A 27,711-nucleotide genomic window follows, 5' to 3' on the forward strand; every position below is an offset into this window, starting at 1 on the left:
TCTTTACAGTGGATCATATATACATCGCTATGTTCGCACCATTCTGAAAAGTTCCCATCTCCAATCCTCCTTAAAACTCGATCCCGCGTGCGCGCGGCCGCGAGAACTACAAGGGGACCTCCGGAGTGAGTTCGTCCACGCTTTGAGAAGTAGGTTAGCAGGGTAGACTGGGAACCTTGCAAGAACCTTGGAACCTTGCAAGCCAAGCTAAACCACCGTGGGAGTATTCTGTCAAGAAGTTACCGAAATAGTGCATCGAGACAAACAGGAAAACATGCAACTTGAACTGTCGAATTTCTTTGCATTTAATTAACTGTCGCAAGACTCTCCTCGCTGATTTTTGCCTTATTTTCTGAAAAAATATTTTCTAGTTCATTAGGCTAAATAAGTTTTTTTTTACGTGCCAGCAAATGCTGGTCTTTCAACAGTTTTACAGATATTTGTATTCAATTTACAACCCACATGAAGTCAAATTCATTGATCCAGAAACGATAAATATTCAACATGAGAGGTAAATGAATTATTATCATTCATATTCAAATGACCATACTTTGTAGACTTTTCAATGTCACATATATCCTGTGTTCATTTTGCCGAGAAACAATGCATCGAAAGCTATTGAAATGTAAATTACTTTAGCTAAAAGTGCAACTGCTTTCCTTTTCAAGTGCGTAGGCTCTCACCTTAATCTCTCATGTTGCTTCAGCCTGTCTGGATAATCTGGCTACTCTTACCAGGTGCACCACTGCCTCCGAATATTATAGGAATTCCTTGGCTGTAGGCTGGAGAGTTTTCTGTAACTAATGAAAATGCTTATAATATATATATTCATAATAAAATAATGTTTAGGTTAAATGTGTGAACAATGTTGGAAAGGGTTGTAAAGTCTGATTAATTAGGCTGTTATACACAATTTATTGGTATACAGCCTGAAACATGTTTGTGCAAAATCATTTAAATGTTCCTTACAAGCCTGAATGTTGAATAAAATTACATTTGAACTTACATCTCATGCTTAATACGGGCAAAACTAAATATATGTTGTTTTCAAATTGTCATAAAATTGTCTCAAATTGATTACAATTTCACTCATTGGATAGTTATATAATTGAACCGGCCCTGCATACAAATACCTTGGTATTTGGATTGACGATGATTTAACATTTAAAAAACATATGAATGAGCTTGTTAAGAAGCTAAGATTTAAATTGAGCTTTTTTTATTTTACAGAAACAAAGTTTACCTCTCTAGTCAACAGGAAGCAGATTTACAAATGAACCCTGCACAAAGAGACCTTGGTCTCAATATGACTTCTCTGTTGAAATAAAGGTAAATAAACTATACTGGTTGTCTATGCGGGCTGTCTTTCAGCTGCTCGAAATTTGAGACAAAATATCCACAGGAAAGTATTGTTTACTTGACTTTTTGGGGGGATATTTGGTTTTCTTTCATCAATAGCAATTGAACCAAGCATACCATGACAATGGTATATTCTGAATCAGGGAAGGATTGATTTTTTTTGAAGATTGAAATCTGAATCATTTTTTTTTAACACTAACAAAAAATGCTCTCCATCCTCCCTCTGATTCAGAATATACAATTTTCATTATCATAGAATGCTTGATTCAATAACTTTTAACAAGAGAAACGCGAATACCCAATAAAAAACTAACTTTACCTTAGTGCCTAACCAACCAAATACCTACCAGCTCACTAAAAAGTCAGGTTAACAATACTTTTCTGTTGATATTTTGTCTCAACTTTTGAGCAGCACATACAACTGGTAAAGTAAGTTCAATGTAATTTTATTCTTCACATGCTTTCTAAACAACAGGTGTGGACTAACAATGAAATGCTTACATACGGGCCCTTCCCAAAAATGCAAAAAGAGAAAGAAATAATAGAAAAGTGAAACACGTAATAATAGATACACAATGAGTAACGAGAACTTTATTTAACTAGACACGTCAGTTAAGAACAAATTCTTATTTATAACGACGGCCTAGGAACAGTGGGTTAACTGCCTTGTTCAGGGGCAGAACGAAAGATTTTTACCTTGTCAGCTCGGGGATTCGACCTTTCGGTTACTGTCCCAATGCTCTAACCACTAGGCTACCTGCCACCCCAAATTTGATCAGACCACCGTTATGTCGTTGGCAAAATGTATGATAGTGTTGGAGTTGTGGGTGAACAGGTAGTACAGGAGGGGACTAAACGCACACCCATGAGGGGCCCCTGTGTTAAGGGTCAGCGTGACGGATGTGTTGTTGCCTACCCTCACCACCTGGGAAGTCAAGGATCCAGTTTCAGAGGGAGGTGTTCAGTCCCAGGACCCATAGCTTAGTGATGAGCTTGGAGTGCACCATGGTGTTGAACGCTGAGATGCAGTCAATGGACAGCATTCTCGCGTAGGTGTTCCTTTTGTCCACACGGGAAGGAGCAGTGTGGATGCAATCGAGATTGCGTCATCTGTGGATCTATTGGGGCGGTAGACGAATTCAAGTGGGTCCAGGGTGTCTGGGAGGATGGTGTTGATGTGAGCCATGACTATCCTTTTTAAGCATTTATTGGCTACATATGTGAGTGCTACAGGGTGATAGTCATTTAGACAGGTTACATTGGCGTTCTTGGGCACAGGGACTATGATGGTTTGCTTGAAACATGTAGGCATTACAGACTGGGTTCGGGAGAGGTTGAAAATGTCAGTGAAGACACTTGTTGGCTGGTCAGTGCATGCTCTGAGTATGCACCCTGGTAATCTGTCTAGGCTTTCGAAACATGTGAGACACTTGTATTTTCATTAATGTTTAATATGACTATTTATGTAGCGATCACCGTATGTTGTCGAATTTAATCCCGCTAACGGGTTCGGTCCGCAGAGATGTTAAAGGTCTTACTCACAGCGGCTATGGAGAGCGTGATCACACAGTCTTCCAGAACAGCTGGTGATCTTATGCATGGTTCAGTGTTTCTTGGCTCGAGGCATTTAGCTTGTCCGGTAGGATCGTGTCACTGGGCAGCTCGGGAGTGGGGGAGGGGAGGGAGAGAAGGAGGGAAAGAAGGAGGGATGAGAGCGAGAGGTAGGGAGAGAGACAGATGACATGATTGAAAATAATTCACAAACAGAAAGATTGTGATTTAAAAGTTCTGATTTGCGGCAATGTTCAGCTATTGCTACTTTTGTTGCTGATTGTCTTCTCACGATGCCGCCTCTAAAATTGCAACAAGAGAGGGAGGGAGAGAGAGAGAGAGAGAGAGAGAGAGAGAGACTCAGACAAAATAGTAGACATGATTGAAAAAAATGAACAAACAGAAAGATTGTGATTAAAGGTTCTGAATTGCGGCAATGTTCAGCTACTGCTACTTTTGTTGCTGATTGTCTTCTCACGATGCCGCCTCTAAAATTTTACAATATATTTTAAATATATTTTATATTTTAAATTTTACAATATTACTGCAGTCAAAAGGCATACCAAGACTTGTTACAGTTACAGTCTGCGGCTGTCACAACAATGTAACAACATAGTAACTGATAGACATATTGCTATTGTAGCATATAAAATGTATATTTTTTTCATGAATTATAGTATTTAGTGTTTGTTTGGATTGAGGGCTTTTGGCATAGTGAGGGTACTCTGTTCCTAATCTGTTTGTAGAGCGAGGGAGGGAGGGAGGGAGGGAGGGAGGGAGGGAGATTTTTTGGGTTTATAGAGGGTAGTTCCACTGGCTGGCAGGATATTGAAATGTAAACAACCCCAGTTCTTTGGCTCACTGGCCTGAAAATACCATTTTAAGAAGTCTCTCGTTTGCTGAGACCTAAAGAGAATTCCTTTTTGTTTTTTGTTTTTTGTTTGTATAGTTTTTTTAACCTTTTGTTTGTCTATGGAATCATTTTGGCAAAGAATTTATTTTGCACCTTTTTTATTGTTAATAGTTTTATTGCGTGATGCTCTTCCTCTTTTTGTGATTAGTGACTAGTTTTTCACTCTTTTACATGTCATTAACAATCTATCACCAGCACAGCTTCACACAGCTTCACACCTGTGCAGTAACCCCCCTCTAATGGATTTTAGTACTACGTGGTAATATTTGCATTCCATGTCAGATCAGAGTTGATTTAAATACTTATTGCACAGCCAAAGTGCAAATAATAATTTGTTTTGTGAGTGGAGAGTGAGTGGTAAACTGACCTCCGTTAGGAAAGGATCAGTTACACTGTTACACTGGACTTGACTAGAGGGGCCTTGTATGCAGCAATAACTGCTCATTATGTTTCGTGTAATGTGATACTGTTTGGTTTGCCTACAGAGGGATGGTCTAGTAGGCAACACTCTCTCTGTTTTCTATGGCCTCCTGCACTGATTTGAAAACACAGGAAATATGCAAGCAATATGAATACCTACTGGGAGTTGGCTTTCACAAGTCCAGTTCTTTCCCATCAGTGTTGGTTGAGGGAAATGGAGAGGAGAAAGGGAAGGAAGCCACTTCAGACAATTGGGACACACCCTAATGTTGAATGATTAATTTGCAATAGAATTCCACTTCCCTCAGATCAAAGCTTTTCACAGGCATTACATAACATTTACTGTAACATGCCCTGCCCAGAACTGTAAAAAGAAAGAAGTTAAAGCACAAAAGTGGTTCAAGTTTGTTACTGGAGTTTAAAAGGTTTATTGAGCGCACTCAGCCTGTCTCAGTTGCCTGTGTGTATTGTACTCATAAGCCTAAGTTAAATGTGTGAGTGTTAAGAGTCAATGAGTACGTCATCTTCTCAGAGTAGACCTTTGGTCGACATAGATTGTATTATCTCCCTCACTCTGTCTCTGTTTGTGCACTTGCGTGTTACTATGAAAAACAAAGTGAAATGTGGCTGGCTGGGTCAGTCAGGAGGATCAGTCACCAGTGAAAGGGAATTGGTCTGGCAGCCAAAGTTGAGTGATGATGTCACCAGTCTGTCAGTCCCTGATGACACCCAACTCTCACCAGTCATCCAGCTCCGCGTTCAACACCATAGTGCCCACAAAGCTCATCACTAATCTAAGGACCCTGGAGGTAAACACCTCCCTCTGCAACTGAATCCTGGACTTTCTGACGGGTCGGCCCCAGGTAGTAAGGGTAGGCAACAACACGTCTGCCACGCTGATCCTCAACACTGGAGCCCCTCAGGGGTGCGTGCTTAGTCCCCTCCTGTACTCCCTGTTCACCCACGACTGTGTGGCCAAACATGACTCCAACACCATCATTAAGTTTGCTGACGACACAACAGTGGTAGGCCTGATTACCGACAATGATGAGCAAGCCTATAGGGAGGACGTCAGAGACCTGGCAGTATGGTGCCAGGACAACAACCTCTCCCTCAATGTGAGCAAGACAAAGGAGCTGATCGTGGACTACAGGAAAAGGAGGGCCGAACAGACCCCCATTAACATTGACAGGGCTCTACTGGAGCTGTTCGAGAGTTTCAAGTTCCTTGGTGTCCAAATCACCAACGAACTATCATAGTAAAAACACACCAAGACAGTCGTGAAGAGGGCACGACAACACTTTATCCCTCTCAGGAGACTGAAAATATTTGGCATGGGTCACCAGATCCTATAAAAGTTCTACAGCTGCACCATCAAAATAATCCTGACCGGTTGCATCACTGCCTGGTATGACAACTGCTCAGCATCTGACCGCAGCGCGTTATGGAGGGTAGTGTATACGAACCCCCCCCCCCCCCCCCCCATTTGTTTTTACTCTGCTGCTACTCGCTGTTTATTATCTATGCATAGTCACTTTACCCCTACCTACATGTACAAATGACCTCGACTAACCTGTACCCCTGCACATTGACTCAGTACCGGTACCCCCTGATTATTGTTATTTTATTGTGTTACTTTTTATTATTATTTTTACTTTAGTTTATTTTAACTCTTTCTTGAACTGCATTGTTGGTTAATGGCTTGTAAGTAAGCATTTCACAGTAAGGTTACACCTGTTATATTCGGTGCATGTGACAAATACATCGTGTAGTGGTTACCACAGCATTTCTCAGTGCTTTATAATGCAAAATTGATTATTCATTATTTTGCAGAACATGACATGCTTTAAAACAAGATGCAGTTCTGTAGATAAGGCTTTAGATGGCCATCTTATTTTATCTCTTGTTTTAGCAAAGCAGAAGAGTCTGAATACATATGCAAATATTTGTTATGGCAGAACTGTTACAAATGGAGGTCTGTGTTATTCTGATCTTCTGACTTGCCTTAAACTGGGGTCAAGAACATAATTAGTTGAAGCAGAAGCTCAATTTCAAAGAGAGTAGTCAGATTAGATAGCAGATATGATACTGCCATACAGCTGATAGTGCATAGTCCTACTGGCACCAAGCCAGCTACCGTACCTAGTGGCTTTATGGGTGTGTCCTTGGGTTGTCTTTCATTTCATCCATTACGTAGTGTTTATCAAGTCTTCACTCTTTCACTCACCCTTATCGAGCTGAAGACTATCAGTGGGAACTACAGTAATAAGAATAATTTTCATTAGAGCACTTTCAAACAACTGTTTAGAATTAAGATTTTTATTGTATCATTATTTACTTATTTATATGCTGGATATTAAGTAGACAGCTGTGCATTTCGGAGGCTCAAAGTCTAGTTGAGTTCCACCTTAAAACCTGGGGTAGAGAGCCCTATTCACACAGTGTGAAAGCGCCTGACTACCCCCTGCCTACCCTCCCCTCGGTGAGAAAGTGTGTCAGTAGGACAGAATTGCGTGACAGGCTACCGCGCCTGACCGATATCCCACACAACCAACCCCCGACAGGCCCTGCCCGACCCCAGCAAATGGGAGCTGCAGCGGCAGAGAGGAGGCGGGGCGGTAGCTAGAGTGACCTCCCTGAATGAGTATGTTTATGAAATGGTCGCAGACGAGAGTTATACAACTGAGCGGAGTGTTTATGAAATGCTCGCAGATGAGGGTTATATAACTGAGCGAGTGTGTTTGTGAAATGCTTGCAGACGAGTTATATAACCGAGCGGAAGATTGGAGAGAAAAGAGAGGGCAGAAGACAGGAGATGCTTTTCCATTACATGCCTGCAGCTAGGGCTGGGCGATATGGCCTGAAAATCATGTCGGACGATTTACGTTATATATATATATATTATATATTGTTTAATGTTTTCTCCAAATAAGCTTTGTTGTACAATTAAAGGTCAAATACACTGCATTTCAAACAGTCAGTAATAATCTAATGAATACAGGATTTGTGAAATTATACATAGGCTAAATTATAAACCTTTCACAACCATAAGACCCACTAATAATGCTATTATTTTATCAACATAGTTTAACCTGCTTTTTTTTGCAATAATCGTTCATCTGGCTTTAAAGTCAGTCTATGATAATGCCATTTTTGTTACAAGTTAACCAGAACCATGCATTATGCAGGCATTATAGAAAATGAACACAGGTGTCATGAATAATCTCTCAAACACAAACCCACGTGCTAGTGAGTAGCCAGCTAATATTTATATGAAAAGTTTAGTCAAATTTGATTTATTTGCTAGCTAACTTGGCAGAAGTAGCTAACTAGGCCTTTTAATTGTTATGAACACACCCTTTCTACCTGTCTCCAACTGTTTGAGTAGCATGCTAGCCTGTCCACTTTGTTCAGATGTTGAAATCAAATGCCCTACCTTATTTCTCAGAATGCCAAATCAAATTGTATTTGTCACATGCGGTGTACAACCGGTGTAGACCTTACAGTGAAATGTTTACTTACAAGCCCTTAACCAACAATGCAGTTTTAAGAAAAATAAGTGTTAAGGAAGTATTTACTAAAATAAACTGAAGTAAAAAATGTTAATTAATTAATTAATTAAAGAGCAACAATGAAATAACAGTTGTGAGACAATATACAGGGGTTACCAGTACAGAGTCAATGTGCGGAGGCACAGTTTAGTCGAGGTAATTGTGGTAATATGTACATGTGGGTAGAGGTAAAGTGACTAGGCATAATAAACAGAGTAGCATCGGTGTAAAACAGCCATTTGATTAGCTGTTCAGGAATCTTATGGCTTGGGGGCAGAAGCTGTTAAGAAGTATTTTGGACCTAGACTTGGCACTTCTGTACCGCTTGCCTTGCGGTAGCAGAGAGAACAGTCTATGACAATAACGTAGATAATTGTGTTTTAAAACCTGGATTCTTGCAATACAGGTATTTTGAATATCGCGCAAAAACATACATTCTAATTCATTAAATATATCGCCCAGCCCTACATGCAGCTGGCCCAGTTGCTCTGTGTCTTTTCTTCATTACTTAGAGGAGAGAACAGCAGACTTTTACCCTTTATTTCACATGTAATGCCACAACAACAATGCATTAAATCTCTGAGAGGTAAATTAGTTTCCATATGTCTGCCTCTCAGAGGACTACAGATCCCATGGTTCATATGTCTGCCTCTCAGAGGACTACAGATCCCATGGTTCATATGTCTGCCTCTCAGAGGACGACAGATCCCATGGTTCATATGTCTGTCTCTCAGAGCTCTACAGCTCCCATGGTTCATATGTCTGTCTCTCAGAGCTCTACAGCTCCCATGGTTCATATGTCTGTCTCTCAGAGCTCTACAGCTCCCATGGTTCATATGTCTGTCTCTCAGAGCTCTACAGCTCCCATGGTTAATATGTCTGTCTCTCAGAGCTCTACAGCTCCCATGGTTCATATGTCTGTCTCTCAGAGGACTACAGATCCCATGGTTAATATGTCTGTCTCTCAGAGCTCTACAGCTCCCATGGTTCATATGTCTGTCTCTCAGAGCTCTACAGCTCCCATGGTTCATATGTCTGTCTCTCAGAGCTCTACAGCTCCCATGGTTCATATGTCTGTCTCTCAGAGCTCTACAGCTCCCATGGTTCATATGTCTGTCTCTCAGAGCTCTACAGCTCCCATGGTTCATATGTCTGCCTCTCAGAGGACTACATATCCCATGGTTCATATGTCTGCCTCTCAGAGGACTACAGATCCCATGGTTCATATGTCTGTCTCTCAGAGCTCTACAGCTCCCATGGTTCATATGTCTGTCTCTCAGAGCTCTACAGCTCCCATGGTTCATATGTCTGTCTCTCAGAGCTCTACAGCTCCCATGGTTCATATGTCTGTCTCTCAGAGCTCTACAGCTCCCATGGTTCATATGTCTGTCTCTCAGAGCTCTACAGCTCCGATGGTTCATATGTCTGCCTCTCAGAGGACTACAGATCCCATGGTTCATATGTCTGCCTCTCAGAGGACTACAGATCCCATGGTTCATATGTCTGTCTCTCAGAGCTCTACAGCTCCCATGGTTCATATGTCTGTCTTTCAGAGCTCTACAGCTCCCATGGTTCATATGTCTGTCTCTCAGAGGACTACAGATCCCATGGTTCATATGTCTGTCTCTCAGAGCTCTACAGCTCCCATGGTTCATATGTCTGTCTCTCAGAGGACGACAGATCCCATGGTTCATATGTCTGTCTCTCAGAGGACTACAGATCCCATGGTTCATATGTCTGTCTCTCAGAGGACTACAGATCCCATGGTTCATATGTCTGTCTCTCAGAGCTCTACAGCTCCCATGGTTCATATGTCTGTCTCTCAGAGGACTACAGATCCCATGGTTCATATGTCTGTCTCTCAGAGGACTACAGCTCCCATGGTTCATATGTCTGTCTCTCAGAGGACTACAGATCCCATGGTTCATATGTCTGTCTCTCAGAGCTCTACAGCTCCCATGCGGGACTACATATCCCATACTTCATAAATTACACAGATTCGTTATCTCTGTCTTTGGCACAAACATTAAATAGACTGGCAGATTGAGCAGTGATAGCATATCACACGAATGAGTTGGTTGTTTCTGTCTCTGTGTAGTACTATGGCTGCTGTGAAGTAAAATAGCCAACCGGCTCCTTCTGTTTAAACTAAAACAAGTTTTTCTTCACATACGACTGCCCTCCATTTTAGGCCCTTATATGGGCCCCTTGTATGTGAGAGGGAAAGATAGTGTGTGAGGAGACTGGGTTTCTGACACATGACTCTGTCTATTTCTGGCTTTCACCTCACTGGGTCCACAGACAGACTGACAGCATAAGAGACACATGGCCAGGTTCAGTTTCAAAGTCACTTTAATCAAATCATTTCCCCACTCTTTTTTATTGCATACTATGTTTACTTGTATTATTCTCTGTGCTGCGGCAATCTGTGTTAGTATGAAATATGGCACATAGATAAGGCATGATTAAAGTCAATATTTGTCCATTTGAATACCTTTCTGTCATGTACTGTCATGTTGTGTCTTGTTTCTGTCCTTTCTCTTCACCCTGTCTCCCTCTGCTGGTCGTGTTAGGTTACCTTTTCTCCCCCTCTTTCCCCCAGCTGTCCCTTGTCTTCTCTGACTACCTCGTTCACCCCTTTTCCCACCTGTTCCCTTTTTCCCTCTGATTAGGTCTCTATATCTCTCTCTCTTTCTGCTCCTGTCTTTGTCGGATTCTTGTTTGTGTTAGTCATGCCTGAACCAGACTATCGTCATGTTTGCTGCAACCTTGTCCTGTCCTGTCGGAATCTGCCGGTCCATCTGAGCCTACCTATGTTTGGTTATTAAAGAAGCTCTGTTTACATTAATTCGCTTTTGGGTCCTCATTCACGCACCGTAACAGAAGAATCCGACCAAGAATGGACCCAGCGACTTCGGATCCTCTCCACTCAGCCGTCGAGATCCAGGGAGCGATGCTAGGCAGACACGAGCAGGAATTGTCTGCTGCTCGACATGCCGTTGAGACCCTGGCCACCCAAGTCTCCAACCTCACAGAACAGGTTCACCATCTCCGCCTCGATCCACCGGCCACTTCCAGGGCTTTCGAATCTCCGGAGCCCAGAATCAATAACCCGCCGTGTTACTCTGGGGAGCCCACTGAATGCCGCTCGTTCCTCACCCAGTGTGATATTGTGTTTTCTCTCCAGCCCAACACTTACTCCAGGAGCACTGCTCGTGTCGCCTACGTCATATCTCTCCTTACTGGACGGGCTCGTGAGTGGGGCACGGCAATCTGGGAGGCAAGGGCTGAGTGTACTAACCAGTATCAGGACTTTAAGGAGGAGATGATACGGGTTTTTGATCGATCTGTTTTTGGGGAGGAGGCTTCCAGGGCCCTGTCTTCCCTATGTCAAGGTAATCGATCCATAACAGACTACTCTATTGAGTTTCGCACTCTTGCTGCCTCCAGTGGCTGGAACGAGCCGGCTTTGCTCGCTCGTTTTCTGGAGGGTCTCCGCGCAGAGGTTAAGGATGAGATTCTCTCCCGGGAGGTTCCTTCCAGCGTGGATTCCTTGATTGAACTCGCTATTCGCATTGAGCGACGGGTTGATCTTCGTCACCGAGCTCGTGGAAAGGAGCTCGCGTTCTCCGTTGCCCCCCTCTCCGCATCACTACCATCTTCCTCTGCCGGCTCGGGTGCTGAGCCTATGCAGCTGGGAGGTATCCGCATCTCGACTAAGGAGAGGGAACGGAGAATCACCAACCGCCTCTGTCTCTATTGCGGTTCTGCTGGTCATTTTGTCACTTCATGTCCAGTAAAAGCCAGAGCTCATCAGTAAGCGGAGGGCTACTGGTGAGCGCTACTACTCCTGTCTCTCCTTCAAGATCCTGCACTACCTTGTCGGTCCATCTACGCTGGACCGGTTCGTCAGCTTCCTGCAGTGCCTTAATAGACTCTGGGGCGGAGGGCTGTTTTATGGACGAGACCTGGGCTCGGGAACATGACATTCCTCTCAGACAGTTAAGGGAGTCCACGGCCTTGTTCGCCCTGGATGGTAGTCCTCTCCCCAGGATTCAGCGTGAGACGCTACCTTTAACCCTCACTGTTTCTGGTAATCATAGCGAAACCATTTCTTTTTTAATTTTTCGTTCACCTTTTACACCTGTTGTTTTGGGCCATCCCTGGCTAGTTTGTCATAATCCTTCTATTAATTGGTCTAGTAATTCTATCCTCTCCTGGAACGTCTCTTGTCATGTGAAATGTTTAATGTCTGCTATCCCTCCTGTTTCCTCTGTCTCTTCTTCACAGGAGGAGCCTGGTGATTTGACAGGGGTGCCGGAGGAATATCACGATCTGCGCACGGTGTTCAGTCGGTCCAGGGCCACCTCTCTTCCTCCACACCGGTCGTATGATTGTAGTATTGATCTCCTTCCGGGAACCACTCCCCCCCGGGGTAGACTATACTCTCTGTCGGCTCCCGAACGTAAGGCTCTCGAAGATTATTTGTCTGTAGCTCTTGACGCCGGTACCATAGTCCCCTCCTCCTCTCCCGCCGGAGCGGGGTTTTTTTTTGTTAAGAAGAAGGACGGGTCCCTGCGCCCCTGCATAGATTATCGAGGGCTGAATGACATAACAGTGAAGAATCGTTATCCGCTTCCTCTTATGTCTTCAGCCTTCGAGATCCTGCAGGGAGCCAGGTTTTTCACTAAGTTGGACCTTCGTAACGCTTACCATCTCGTGCGCATCAGGGAGGGGGACGAGTGGAAGACGGCGTTTAACACTCCGTTAGGGCACTTTGAATACCGGGTTCTTCCTTTCGGCCTCGCTAACGCTCCAGCTGTCTTTCAGGCATTAGTCAATGATGTCCTGAGAGACATGCTGAACATCTTTGTTTTCGTTTACCTTGACGATATCCTGATTTTTTCACCGTCACTCCAGATTCATGTTCAGCACGTTCGACGTGTCCTCCAGCGCCTTTTAGAGAATTGTCTTTTTGTGAAGGCTGAGAAGTGCTCTTTTCATGCCTCCTCCGTCACATTTCTCGGTTCTGTTATTTCCGCTGAAGGCATTAAGATGGATCCCGCTAAGGTCCAAGCTGTCATTGATTGGCCCGTCCCTAAGTCACGCGTCGAGCTGCAGCGCTTTCTCGGCTTCGCGAACTTCTATCGTCGTTTCATCCGTAATTTCGGTCAGGTGGCAGCTCCTCTCACAGCCCTTACTTCTGTCAAGACGTGCTTTAGGTGGTCCGTTTCCGCCCAGGGAGCTTTTGATCTCCTCAAGAATCGTTTTACATCCGCACCTATCCTTGTTACACCTGACGTCACTAGACAGTTCGTTGTCGAGGTTGACGCGTCAGAGGTGGGCGTGGGAGCCATTCTTTCTCAGCGCTCCCTCTCTGACGACAAGGTCCACCCTTGCGCGTATTTTTCTCATCGCCTGTCGCCGTCGGAACGTAACTATGATGTGGGAAACCGCGAACTGCTCGCCATCCGCTTAGCCCTAGGCGAATGGCGACAGTGGTTGGAGGGGGCGACCGTTCCTTTTGTCGTTTGGACTGACCATAGGAACCTTGAGTACATCCGTTCTGCCAAACGACTTAATGCGCATCAGGCGCGCTGGGCGCTGTTTTTCGCTCGTTTCGAGTTCGTGATTTCTTATCGTCCGGGCTCTAAGAACACCAAGCCTGATGCTTTATCTCGTCTCTTCAGTTCTTCAGTAGCCTCCACTGACCCCGAGGGGATTCTCCCTGAGGGGCGTGTTGTCGGGTTGACTGTCTGGGGAATTGAGAGGCAGGTAAAGCAAGCACTCACTCAAACTCCGTCGCCGCGCGCCTGTCCTAGGAACCTTCTTTTCGTTCCCGTTCCTACTCGTCTGGCCGTTCTTCAGTGGGCTCACTCTGCCAAGTTAGCCGGCCACCCTGGCGTTCGGGGTACGCTTGCTTCCATTCGCCAGCGTTTTTGGTGGCCCACCCGGGAGCATGACACGCGTCGCTTCGTGGCTGCTTGTTCGGTCTGCGCGCAGACTAAGTCCGGTGACTCCCCTCCTGCCGGCCGTCTCAGGCCGCTTCCCATTCCCTCTCGACCGTGGTCTCACATCGCCTTAGATTTTGTCACCGGACTGCCTTCGTCAGCGGGGAAGACTGTTATTCTTACGGTTGTCGACAGGTTCTCTAAGGCGGCTCATTTTATCCCCCTTGCTAAGCTTCCTTCTGCTAAAGAGACGGCACAAATCATCATCGAGAATGTTTTCAGAATTCATGGCCTTCCGTCAGACGTCGTTTCGGACAGAGGTCCGCAATTCACGTCTCAATTTTGGAGGGAGTTTTGCCGTTTGATTGGGGCTTCCGTCAGTCTCTCTTCCGGCTTTCACCCCCAGTCTAACGGTCAAGCAGAACGGGCCAATCAGACTATTGGTCGCATCTTACGCAGTCTTTCTTTTCGCAACCCTGCGTCTTGGTCAGAACAGCTCCCCTGGGCAGAATACGCCCACAACTCGCTTCCTTCGTCTGCGACCGGGCTATCTCCTTTTCAGAGTAGCCTCGGGTACCAGCCTCCGCTGTTCTCATCTCAGTTCGCCGAGTCCAGCGTCCCCTCCGCTCAGGCTTTTGTCCAACGTTGCGAGCGCACCTGGAAGAGGGTCAGGTCTGCACTTTGCCGTTATAGGGCGCAGACTGTGAGAGCTGCTAATAAGCGTAGAACTAAGAGTCCAAGATATTGTCGCGGTCAGAGAGTTTGGCTCTCCACTCAGAACCTTCCCCTTAAGACCGCTTCTCGCAAGTTGACCCCGCGGTTCATTGGTCCGTTCCGTATTTCTCAAATCATTAACCCTGTCGCAGTGCGACTTCTTCTGCCGCGATATCTTCGTCGCGTCCACCCGGTCTTCCATGTCTCCTGTGTCAAGCCCGTTCTTCGCGCCCCCGCTCGTCTTCCCCCCCCCCCCCCCCATCCTTGTCGAGGGCGCACCCATCTACAGGGTCCGTAGGATTTTGGACATGCGTCCTCGGGGCCGTGGTCATCAGTACCTAGTAGATTGGGAGGGGTACGGTCCTGAGGAGAGGAGTTGGGTTCCCTCTCGGGACGTGCTGGACCGTGCGCTGATCGATGATTTCCTCCGTTGCCGCCAGGCTTCCTCCTCGAGTGCGCCAGGAGGCGCTCGGTGAGTGGGGGGGTACTGTCATGTACTGTCATGTTGTGTCTTGTTTCTGTCCTTTCTCTTCACCCTGTCTCCCTCTGCTGGCCGTGTTAGGTTACCTTTTCTCCCCCTCTTTCCCCCAGCTGTCCCTTGTCTTCTCTGACTACCTCGTTCACCCATTTTCCCACCTGTTCCCTTTTTCCCTCTGATTAGGTCTCTATATCTCTCTCTCTTTCTGCTCCTGTCTTTGTCGGATTCTTGTTTGTGTTAGTCATGCCTGAACCAGACTATCGTCATGTTTGCTGCAACCTTGTCCTGTCCTGTCGGAATCTGCCGGTCCATCTGAGCCTACCTATGTTTGGTTATTAAAGAAGCTCTGTTTACATTAATTCGCTTTTGGGTCCTCATTCACGCACCGTAACACCTTTCATTCTGCTGCTATGACACTCAGAGCATGCAAGGCAGAGCCAAACTGACAGCCTGCCTCTCACTTCACAAGATGTTGATCATAGCCACATGCCAGGTGGAAACCTGTAAACCTGTTGCAAATGCCAATATTCAATCAATCAAACTGTATTTATAGAGCACATTTCTTACAGGGGATGCATTTCAAACTGCTTAAAAAATAAAATAGAGAAGGTGAGAAAGATAACGCAAAAGGTTTTCTAAACGAGACAAATGAAAAAAGTCCTCCCTCCATCGTATCAGAATCTTCCAGTGCTAGCCCTGCAGTGTGTCTATATAATGTATGTGTGAACGTTGCAACACATTATGCAATGAAATCTGGTCATGATCTGAGCTCTTGGCTGTGCCCCAAGAGAGAGATTGGCCTCAGCCGGGGTGTTACTCAATAGTGAGAGTTGTTTGTGTGCGGCCATATTAGTCCCAACTCATAGCCTTATTTTGAGATCTACTAGCTGTAGACTTGGCAGGGCGGTAATATTTTTATGGATTCTCATTAGGTTTTAATACAGGTTTAATAACTCACTTGATGGGTTGAGCTTCACAGCTTTTGTAATCTCTCTCTCTCTCTCTCTCTCTCTCTCTCTCTCTCTCTCTCTCTCTCTCTCTCTCTCTCTCTCTCTCTCTCCAGCTCAAATAGAAGTAATACCCTGCAAGATCTGTGGGGACAAGTCCTCAGGTATCCACTATGGGGTCATTACCTGCGAAGGTTGCAAGGTGAGCTAGTAGTAGTTGGGTTTCTTCTTTACCTTCTTCATGTGTTCTTTAACAATATGAAACAAAGACAAGCTGCAATTGAAAATATCCTTAGTTGTGATCAATGAAATAATTATTCCATTTTGTAACATGTAGGTTTATGATACTGGAATTCTATACATTATGTAATCATTTGACTCATCCTTTGTGTAGGGGTTCTTCCGCCGCAGCCAGCAGAACAACGCCATGTACTCGTGTTCCCGCCAGAGAAACTGTCTTATTGACCGAACCAACCGCAACCGCTGCCAACACTGCAGACTGCAGAAGTGTCTGGCTTTGGGCATGAGCCGGGACGGTGAGTCACACACACACACACAGACGTGCGTGGAGCCCAGAGGAAAACTCATGACAGGTGGTCAACACTTATTTCCACACAGACATACTGTATATACAGTGCATTCGGAAAGTATTTAGACCCCTTGACTTTTCCCACATTTTGTTACGTTACAGCCTTACTCTAAAATGGATTAAATAAAAATGTCTATATAAGGTCCCACATTTGACAGTGCATGTCAGAGCGAAAACCAAGCCATGAGGTCAAAGGAACTGTCCGTAGAGCGCCGAGACAGGATTGTGTCGAGGCACAGATCTGGGGAAGGGTACCAACAAATGTCTACAGCATTCAAGGTCTTCAAGAACATAGTTCCCTCCAGCATTCTTAAATGTAAGAAGTTTGTAACAACCAAGACTCCTAGAGCTGGCCACCTAGCCAAACTGAGAAATCGGGGGAGAAGGGCCTTGGTCAGGGAGGTGACCAAGAACCTGATGGTCACTCTGACAGAACTCCAGAGTTCCTCTGTGGAGATGGGAGAACCTTCCAGAAGGACAACCATCTCTGCAGCACTTCACCAATCAGGCCTTTATGGTAGAGTGGCCGGACTCAAGCAACTCCTCAGTAAAAGGCAAATGACAGCCCACTTGGAATTTGCCAAAAGGCACCTAAAGGAATCTCAGACCATGAGAAACAAGATTCTCTGGTCTGATGAAACCAAGATTGAACTCTGGCCTGAATGCCAAGCGTCACGTCTTGAGGAATCTCAAGCTCATCACCTTGCCGATACCATCCCTACGCTGAAGCATGGTAGTGGTATCATCATGCTGTAGGGATGTTTTTCATCAGCAGGAACTGGGAGACTAGTAAGGGTCGAGGCAAGGATGAACGGAGGAAAGTACAGAGAGATCCTTGATGAAAACCTGCTCCAGTACACTCAGGACCTCAGACTGGGGCGAAGGTTCACCTTCCAACAGGACAACGACCCTAAGCACACAGCCAAGACAACGCAGCAGTGGCTTCGAGACAAATATCTGAATGTCCTTGAGTGGCCCAGCCAGAACCCGGACTTGAACGCAATTGAACATCTCTGGAGAGACCTGAAAATAGCTGTGCAGCGACGCTCCCCATCCAACCTGACAGAGCTTGAGAGGATCTGCAGAGAAGAATGGGAGAAACTCCCCAAATACAGGTGTGCAAAGCTTGTAGCGTCATACCCAAGAAGACTTGTGTCTGTAATCTCTGCCAAAGGTGCTTCAACAAAGTACTGAGTAAAGGGTCAGAATACTTATATAAATGTGATATTTAGCAAAAATGTCTAAAAACCAGTTTTTGCTTTGTCATTATGGAGTATTGTGTGTAGATTGCTAAGGGGAGAAAAAACAATAAGGCTGTAACGTAACAAAATGTGGAGAAAGTGAAGGGGTCTGAATACTTTCCGAATGCACTGTATATAGATAGATATATGTACATTCTGATACTTATCTTGTCTCTCTCCAGCGGTGAAGTTTGGCCGTATGTCTAAGAAGCAGCGAGACAGCCTGTACTCTGAGGTTCAGAAGCACCAGAAGAACCAGGAGCTTCTGAACCAGGAGGTTGTGAACCAGGGGTGTCTGAAACAGGGTTTGTCCCTGACCAGGGAAGATGTGGCAGGGGGAGACAGCGAGGGGGACAGGCACAGGGAGCTCAGTCACTCCTACAGCAGCGGCGGCTCCAGCTCCACCCTGAGTGACCTGGATGACATCCCCGACCTGTTTGACCTGCCCTTGACCCCGGAGGAGGCCCACGAGTACTGCAGCCTGGAGCTGCTGGGAGGCCACGGCGGAAGCACCGGGAACACCTCAAGCTCTTCATCATCGTCATCATCCTCTAACAATTCGTCCAATCAGAACTCGCCGCAGCAGAATCTGCTGGATGTCACAGACGCCAATGGAATCAAACATGAGTACCAGATGTTGTCGCACACACAAGCCGCGCTGCTGGAGCCACTGGCCAATGACTGCACTCTAATGGATATAGGTACGAAATCTATTACTATCTCTACAACTAACATCACCATCAAAATTGTGCCGTTTCTGTTTCAGAGCGTATCACCCAGAGTGTGCCGTTTCTGTTTCAGATCGTATCACCCAGAGTGTGTTTCTGTTTCAGGGCGTATCACCCAGAGTGTGTTTCTGTTTCAGGACGTATCACCCAGAGTGTGTTTCTGTTTCGGGGCGTATCACCCAGAGTGTGCCGTTTCTGTTTCAGAGCGTATCACCCAGAGTGTGTTTCTGTTTCAGGGCGTATCACCCAGAGTGTGTTTCTGTTTCAGGGCGTATCACCCAGAGTGTGTTTCTGTTTCAGGGCGTATCACCCAGAGTGTGTTTCTGTTTCAGGGCGTATCACCCAGAGTGTGTTTCTGTTTCAGGGCGTATCACCCAGAGTGTGTTTCTGTTTCAGGGCCAATCACCCAGAGTGTGTTTCTGTTTCAGGGCGTATCACCCAGAGTGTGTGTCTGTTTCAGGGCGTATCCCCCAGAGTGTGTTTCTGTTTCGGGGCGTATCACCCAGAGTGTGTTTCTGTTTCAGGGCGTATCACCCAGAGTGTGTGTCTGTTTCAGAGCGTATCACCCAGAGTGTGCCGTTTCTGTTTCAGAGCGTATCACCCACAGTGTGCCGTTTCTGTTTCAGAGCGTATCACCCACAGTGTGCCGTTTCTGTTTCAGAGCGTATCACCCAGAGTGTGCCGTTTTTGTTTCAGAGCGTATCACCCAGAGTGTGGTCAAGTCCCACTTGGAGACGAGTCAGTACAGTTCTGACGACCTGAAGAGGCTGACATACAGTGGGATTCAGTACTCACCTGAGGAGACCCGCAACTTCCAGTGCAAGGTGATGACACACACACACACACACACACACACACACACACACACACACACACACACACACACACACACACACACACACACAGCTACTCACTAATGTCTTGCATTATTGTTGTATTAAATTATGATTTCTCTATTTCTCCCAGTCTGAAGAGTTTATGTGGCAGCAGTGTGCCCACCACATCACCAATGCCATCCAGTACGTGGTGGAGTTTGCCAAACGCATCACTGGCTTCATGGACCTGTGTCAGAACGACCAGATAATTCTGCTCAAAGCAGGTTCGTACCTTTATACATGCACACATCCAGATTACACGTACCGCTCAAACCACTTTAGGACATGCACACACTGATTGTTATGTGAACGCTCTTTCTTACACACACACATACAAACAAACATGGATAACATTGAAGCACATTCCTGTAATGAGTGAAGAAATTGCAGAAGTCCTTTATCTTGTCCTTCTTTTTTCCAACCTTCTTCCTTGTGCTCTTTTTGTTTTTTACAAACCACACATCACTGCTCCGACTATTTCACTAAACCGTCTCTGAAACATCCATTTCACTAAACCGTCCCTGAGACATCCATTTAACTAAACCGTCTCTGAAACATCCATTTCACTAAACCGTCTCTGAGACATCCATTTCACTAAACCGACTCTGAAACATCCATTTCACTAAACCGTCTCTGAGACATACATTTCACTAAACCGTCTCTGAGACATCCATTTAACTAAACCATCTCTGAAACATCCATTTCACTAAACCGTCTCTGAGACATCCATTTCACTAAACCGTCTCTGAGACATCCATTTAACTAAACCATCTCTGAAACATCCATTTCACTAAACCGTCTCTGAGACATACATTTCACTAAACCGTCTCTGAGACATCCATTTAACTAAACCATCTCTGAAACATCCATTTCACTAAACCGTCTCTGAGACATCCATTTCACTAAACCGTCTCTGAGACATCCATTTCACTAAACCGTCTCTGAAACATCCATTTCACTAAACCGTCTCTGAAACATCCATTTCACTAAACCGTCTCTGAGACATCCATTTCACTAAACCGTCTCTGAAACATCCATTTCACTAAACCGTCTCTGAAACATCAATTTCACTAAACCGTCTCTGAAACATCCATTTAACTAAACCGTCTCTGAGACATCCATTTTACTAAACCGACTCTGAAACATCCATTTCACTAAACCGACTCTGAAACATAAATTTCACTAAACCGTCTCTGAAACATCCATTTCACTAAACCGTCTCTGAAACATCCATTTCACTAAACTGTCTCTGAAACATATTTATATCATTGAACAACCATTATATCTGCACACACACACGTTGATTTGACGATAACTCAATGAATGTTTGAAACCCCCTTTTGATAAATTCTTGATAATCCTTATTGCCCTGCACACTTTCAAATAGTTGAAATGACTTACATCTGCTATCCTCCAATCTGGAATGTTTTACTTTCCTTTGGGTGTTTTTTCTTCTGCATGTCGTAACATCTTCTGTGCTCTAACATCCCCCTCTTCCACTCACTCCTCTTTCTCCATTTCTGTGGCTCTCGATGGTTGCCTTTGCAGGCTGTCTGGAGGTGCTGTTGATCAGGATGTGCAGGGCGTTTAACGCTAACACCAACACCATGTTCTTTGATGGCAAGTTTGCCTCCGCCCAGCTCTTCAAAGCCCTCGGTAAGCACCTCAAATAGGTTAGCCTACCCCTTGTCTGATACAGTATTTAGAATGTATAGAGCTGATACTGTTAACTACTCCAAATACAATTCAGTGGAATATGATGTGTGCATATCTAATATTGGGATTTTTCTCTGCAGGTTGCGATGACCTGGTCAGTGCCGTGTTTGACTTGGCTAAAGGTCTCTGCTGCCTGCAGCTAACTGATGAGGAAATGGCTCTGTTCAGCGCCGCTGTCCTTCTGTCCCCAGAGCGACCATGGCTGACCGACAGCCAGAAGGTCCGGAAGCTGCAGGAGAAGCTCTTCCTGGCTCTGCAACACAGTCTGCACATGAGCGGGGCCTCCGACGAGAAACTAGACCAGGTAGAAGGGATCCAGATTTTGTCAAATTAACGTCAGATTTTACTTTTTGTAGCAGGTTTGGGGAACAAATTTAGCAGGCTAAGAGAATTGGGTTAAGTTTAGGAAAAGGGTTAGGGTTAGCCAAAATGCCACAAAATTCTACTTTTGAGGTTAGTTTGATAAAAGCTAGATCCCTTCTAGCCATAAGCGGGAATACTCAGCACACGGCACGATGACAAAACACAGCCCACAGCCTCTAGCCATGACCCAGTTGTCATTGGCTGAGATCCACCATATGGGAATCACTGGTGTAGCATACGTCTCCTCTCCAAGCACTTTATGATACGGTCCTCTACAGAATATTCCAAACAGCTGCATAAGCATATTTTATGGGGCCTTAAGGCCCTGTGCTGTAGAGTAAACCAGTGGTTCCCCAACTCCAGTCCTCCAGTAACCCCAACAGTGCACATTTTTTGTTGTAGAGCCGGACAAGCACACCGGATTCAACTTGTCAACTAATCATCGAGCCCTCGACAAGTTGAATCAGGTGTTTGTCCAGGGTTACAACTAAAATGTGTACTGTTGGGGGTTCTAGAGGACTGGAGCTGGGAAACGCTGCTGTAGACATCCTTTAAATCAAACTAAAACAAACAGTTAAACAGTCTAGTGTTGTAAGCCGGATCTATCCCATGCAACTTAGCTTACGTCCATACACATTTCATGCGTTCTCTGGATTTCTTCCATCCCACCATGTCCATAGATATTGAGTGTATTTTCCTGACTTGTCCCGGTGTCCTCTTCTCCTGTAGATGGTGTCCAAGCTGCTGATGATGAAGTCCATCTGTAATCTCCACGTCAACAAGCTGGAGTTCTTCCGTCTGGTTCACCCCGAGACAGCATTCAGCTTCCCACCACTCTATCGGGAAGTGTTCGGGAGTGAGATCTCTCTACCTGACTCTACAAACAGCTCCTAGAGAGAAATATGGAGTGAATGTGTAAGAGGCAGGTTAAGAAAAGTGTGGAGATATAGAAGTGAAAGGGGAGATTGAGCGAGGGATATAAATATTGAACTCAGAAATAACCAGCAGTTAACTAGACAATCCAGGACTTAAAATACTCAGTTTCCCAGCATGCTGTGGCGTTATTCCTCCACTATCCTAGCAGGCCATGCACCTTACACTACGGACTTCACCTTCAGGGTCCTTTTGTATAGTAGCACTTTGGACAAACTAATGGGCAATATGCATATTCTACAGTGTGAACATAGATCATTTACCATTAGAACATCGATGCTCCCCAACCCCGTCATGAATGTACCTCACTGACAACCACCAATGCACCAGCCAGAACCACACACCGAATGTACAGTGGGGCAAAAAAGTATTTAGTCAGCCACCAATTGTGCAAGTTCTCCCATTTAAAAAGATGAGAGAGGCCTGTAATTTTCATCATAGGTACACTTCAACTATGACAGACAAAATGAGGGAAAAAAATCCAGAAAATCACATTGTAGGATTTTTAATGAATTTATTTGCAAATTATGGTGGAAAATAAGTATTTGGTCAATAAACAAAAGTTTATCTCAATACTTTGTTATATACCCTTTGTTGGCAATGACAGAGGTCAAACTTTTTCTGTAAGTCTTCACAAGGTTTTCGCACACTGTTGCTGGTATTTTGGCCCATTCCTCCATGCAGATCTCCTCTAGAGCAGTGATGTTTTGGGGCTGTTGATGGGCAACACGGACTTTCAACTCCCTCCAAAGATTTTCTATGGGGTTGAGATCTAGAGACTGGCTAGGCCACTCCAGGACCTTGAAATGCTTCTTACGAAGCCACTCCTTCGTTGCCCGGGCGGTGTGTTTGGGGTCATTGTCATGCTGAAAGACCCAGCCACGTTTCATCTTCAATGCCCTTGCTGATGGAAGGAGGTTTTCACTCAAAATCTCATGATACATGGCCCCATTCATTATTTCCTTTACACGGATCAGTCGTCCTGGTCCCTTTGAAGAAAAACATCCCCAAAGCATGATGTTTCCACCCCCATGCTTCACAGTCGGTATGGTGTTCTTTGGATGCAACTCAGCATTCTTTTTCCTCCACACGACAAGTTGAGTTTTTACCAAAAAGTCATATTTTGGTTTCATCTGACCATATGACATTCTCCCAATCTTCTTCTGGATCATCCAAATGCTCTCTAGCAAACTTCAGATGGGCCTGGACATGTACTGGCTTAAGCAGGGGGACACGTCTGGCACTGCAGGATTTGAGTCCCTGGCGGCGTAGTGTGTTACTGATGGTAGGCTTTGTTACTTTGGTCCCAGCTCTCTGCAGGTCATTCACTTGGTCCCCCCGTGTGGTTCTGGGATTTTTGCTCACCGTTCTTGTGATCATTTTGACCCCACGGGGTGAGATCTTGCGTGGAGCCCCAGATCGAGGGAGATTATCAGTGGTCTTGTATGTCTTCCATTTCCTAATAATTGCTCCCGCTGTTGATTTCTTCAAACCAAGCTGCTTACCTATTGCAGATTCAGTCTTCCCAGCCTGGTGCAGGTCTACAATGTTGTTTCTGGTGTCCTTTGACAGCTCTTTGGTCTTGGCCATAGTGGAGTTTGGAGTGTGACTGTTTGAGGTTGTGGACTTTTCTTTTATACTGATAACAAGTTCAAACAGGTGCAATTAATACAGGTAACGAGTGGAGGACAGAGGAGCCTCTTAAAGAAGAAGTTACAGGTCTGTGAGAGCCAGAAATCTTGCTTGTTTGTAGGTGACCAAATACTTATTTTCCACCATAATTTGCAAATAAATTCATAAAAAAGTCCTACAATGTGATTTTCTGGATTTTTTTTCTCATTTTGTCTGTCATAGTTGAAGTGTACCTATGATTAAAATTACAGGCCTCTCTCATCTTTTTAAGTGGGAGAACTTGCACAATTGGTGGCTGACTAAATACTTTTTTGCCCCACCATTAACACTCTGGGACAGTTTGACTGGTTGAATTAGAATCATTGTAATGCTATGGTTCTACTCAACAGACCCAGGGTTCTTTCATTTATAGTCCCAAAGACACAGTTCTCAGTGGTACCCATATGTAGACTGCATGTATGTTGGACATGTATGTACTCACCAGCCCTAAGAGACCAAGATTATCATTCAGTTATTCCTCTGTTACAAATGAGGATATAAACAGGTATGACATGCCACACTACTTGGTCATGGCCTTATTGGTCAATTATTCTTTATTGATTTATAGCAAACTCACAGAATGGTCACACACTTACAGACATAGGCACTTCTGACAGTGTTTGGTGCTGCCCTTTGTAGACTTAAAAAAATGCAATGAGAAACCTCAGCCGCTCACCTTCTTCCCATGAGAGAGAGAGAGTCGGGTTTCCATGGCAACACCCACCCCCATAGCAACCCAATGGGGTTACGCAATGTATGTCATTTGACCATTCGGGAGGCTGAACACTCTTTGCATAGTGAACACTGCCAAGGTAGGCAGCCCAATCACACGAAGGCAAAGGAGGGTCTCTAGTAGAATGGCCCAACATTGTCAATGAAACGGATTCTTGCTTCATGAGACCACGCTGGGTGAAAGAAACAGCAGAAGACAGAACATAAGAAGAGACGAGGATACTTTATGAACTCTGAATAACAAAGAGACTTGAGGAGAACAGCTCCTCTGTGAGAGTCCCTAACCAGCAACATCCAGCCAATAGGAATAGTCTCCCATTCACTAATGCCTTGTCTTTGGGTTACAGTTAAATTGTCTGTGTGTAAACTCTCTTTACTGGTTGGATCAACTGTATTATTTTTGTACATTGCTGTTTCCGTGTCATCTACTCCTCACCAAATGTCAAAGATCTTTCCTTTCCAGGATCCCACTGGGCGAGCACAAGTCTAAGGCTGGACCCAGCTACCAGCTACCCGCCTGAGTTAGACATCATTTGTATAAGGTTTATGAGTCAGACAGGGCATCTCTTAACCCTTTGAGGAGCATGGACAGACAACATATCCTGATTCTATTTGTTCTTATTGAACTGTAAAGTTCCACAACAGAATACTGAGAATAAGGTTCTATGAACTCACTCCACAAAGGGCTAAAAGTGACTCGTAGCCACTCAGGGAGCTAGCTCTGTTCTGTCATTCTCTCTCTACTAGCAGTGTCTTCTACTAGCAGTGTTTTCCTCTCACCTTGCAGCTAAGACAAGACCTATAACCTTGATCACTCTGTTCGTAATCTTTGTTTGTGAATGTTACTCACACAGTGTCAGAGATCTTTCCCCTTTATTCTCAATATTATAACACAATCTGAATTTTACAAGACACAATCTAAAAAATATACATATTTTTAGAACATGTTATTCTTGGGATTTAATGTTGCTTTTGTTGTGAGTGTTATTTCTGTTGGTCTTTGATCTTTTTCCTCCTGTTATGTCATCACATTTTTGTCTTGTGATCTATTTTTTTAAAGAAAACCTTTAAAAAAACAGAAACTTTTTTTCCTCTCTATTCCCCTTAAGACAAAATTTACAATAGGTATATTGTCAGTCAAAGAGTAAATAAGTTACTCAGCTCAATGTACATTCTTGTATGTTGGGATACTTTACATGTGCTTTAAAGAATATAATAAAAGTATTTCTTTTTCTTTTGAATATGTGAAGTGTCTGTCTTAAAAATGTTAACTCTCTCATCACACACTTGGTTTATTTCCATAAAAAAGGATAATACCACTTACAGAATAGTGGTAATAGTATGGAAACATTATTTGCCTAGATACCTAGATACCTAGATGCCTAGATGCCTAGATGCCTAGATGCCTAGATACATAGATACATAGATACCTAAATGTTATGCACGTGAGTGAAGACCCAAAAGCGGTTTAACAAAAACAGAGTCCTTTAATGTCAAAACACAGGTAAGACATAGATCCTCTTCAAATGTATTTGATGGCAAAATAAACAACCCGCAGAGAGGGCGACAAATGAAACATAAAGTCCTTCTGAGTATCACAGTAGAGTTCCCCTTCTAGCAGCAGAGGAGAATAGCTGGGTTGTAGAGGACAGAGGTACCTGATCACACGAAGCCTCAGATGAACAGGCAGATTCCGACAGGACAGGACAAGGTTGAAGCAAACGAGACAATAGTTTGGTTCTGGCATGAGAAACTCAAACGAGAATCTGACAAAGACAGAAGCAGGAACAGAGAGAGATATAGAGACCTAATCAGAGGGAAAAAGGGAACAGGTGGGAAAAGGGTGAACGAGGTAGTTAGAGAAGACAAGGAACAGCTGGGGGAAGGAGGGGAAGAAAAGGCAACCCAATACGACCAGCAGAGGGAGACAGGGTGAAGAGAAAGAACAGGAACAAGACACAACATGACAATACATGACAGTACCCCCCCACTCACCGAGCGCCTCCTGGCGCACTCGAGGAGGAAACCTGGCGGCAACGGAGGAAATCATCGATCAGCGAACGGTCCAGCACGTCCCGAGAGGGAACCCAACTCCTTTCCTCAGGACCGTACCCCTCCCAATCCACTAGGTACTGATGACCACGGCCCCGAGGACGCATGTCCAAAATCTTACGGACCCTGTAGATAGGTGCGCCCTCGACAAGGATGGGGGGGGGAGGGGGAGACGAGCGGGGGCGCGAAGAACGGGCTTAACACAGGAGACATGGAAGACCGGGTGGACGCGACAAAGATATCGCGGAAGAAGAAGTCGCACTGCGACAGGATTAATGATCTGAGAAATACGGAACGGACCAATGAACCGCGGGGTCAACTTGCGAGAAGCTGTCTTAAGGGGAAGGTTCTGAGTGGAGAGCCAAACTCTCTGACCGCGACAATATCTAGGACTCTTAGTTCTACGCTTATTAGCGGCTCTCACAGTCTGCGCCCTATAACGGCAAAGTGCAGACCTGACCCTCTTCCAGGTGCGCTCGCAACGTTGGACAAAAGCCTGAGCGGAGGGGACGCTGGACTCGGCGAACTGAGACGAGAACAGCGGAGGCTGGTACCCGAGGCTACTCTGAAAAGGAGATAGCCCGGTCGCAGACGAAGGAAGCGAGTTGTGGGCGTATTCTGCCCAGGGGAGCTGTTCTGACCAAGACGCAGGGTTACGAAAAGAAAGACTGCGTAAGATGCGACCAATAGTCTGATTGGCCCGTTCTGCTTGACCGTTAGACTGGGGGTGAAAGCCGGAAGAGAGACTGACGGAAGCCCCAATCAAACGGCAAAACTCCCTCCAAAATTGAGACGTGAATTGCGGACCCCTGTCCGAAACGACGTCTGACGGAAGGCCATGAATTCTGAAAACATTCTCGATGATGATTTGTGCCGTTTCTTTAGCAGAAGGGAGCTTAGCAAGGGGAATAAAATGAGCCGCCTTAG

The 27,711-nt window shown here is 45.1% G+C and overlaps 1 protein-coding gene across 1 annotated transcript; it reads left to right on the top strand.

Moving 5' to 3' along the window:
- Nucleotides 1–5: 5 nt before the first annotated feature.
- Nucleotides 6–25,973, top strand: LOC110530993 (nuclear receptor ROR-beta). The gene is made up of 9 exons (XM_036986339.2): nt 6–511; nt 16,001–16,086; nt 16,279–16,420; nt 17,897–18,415; nt 19,139–19,266; nt 19,409–19,541; nt 20,866–20,973; nt 21,114–21,337; nt 22,126–25,973. Exons 1-9 carry the CDS (start codon nt 505–507, stop codon nt 22,288–22,290), a joined length of 1,512 nt encoding a protein of 503 aa, XP_036842234.1. The 5' UTR covers nt 6–504; the 3' UTR covers nt 22,291–25,973.
- The last annotated feature ends 1,738 nt before the right edge of the window (nt 25,974–27,711 follow it).

Source organism: Oncorhynchus mykiss, chromosome 8, assembly GCF_057628025.1.
Source record: "Oncorhynchus mykiss isolate SJ-2025 chromosome 8, ASM5762802v1, whole genome shotgun sequence".
Lineage (NCBI taxonomy): Eukaryota > Metazoa > Chordata > Actinopteri > Salmoniformes > Salmonidae > Oncorhynchus > Oncorhynchus mykiss.

Coding starts and splice junctions, on each gene's coding strand:
- LOC110530993 (XM_036986339.2), top strand. Junction 16,087..16,278: donor TTACCTGCGAAGGTTGCAAG/GTGAGCTAGTAG, acceptor TCCTTTGTGTAG/GGGTTCTTCCGCCGCAGCCA. Junction 19,542..20,865: donor GATAATTCTGCTCAAAGCAG/GTTCGTACCTTT, acceptor TTGCCTTTGCAG/GCTGTCTGGAGGTGCTGTTG.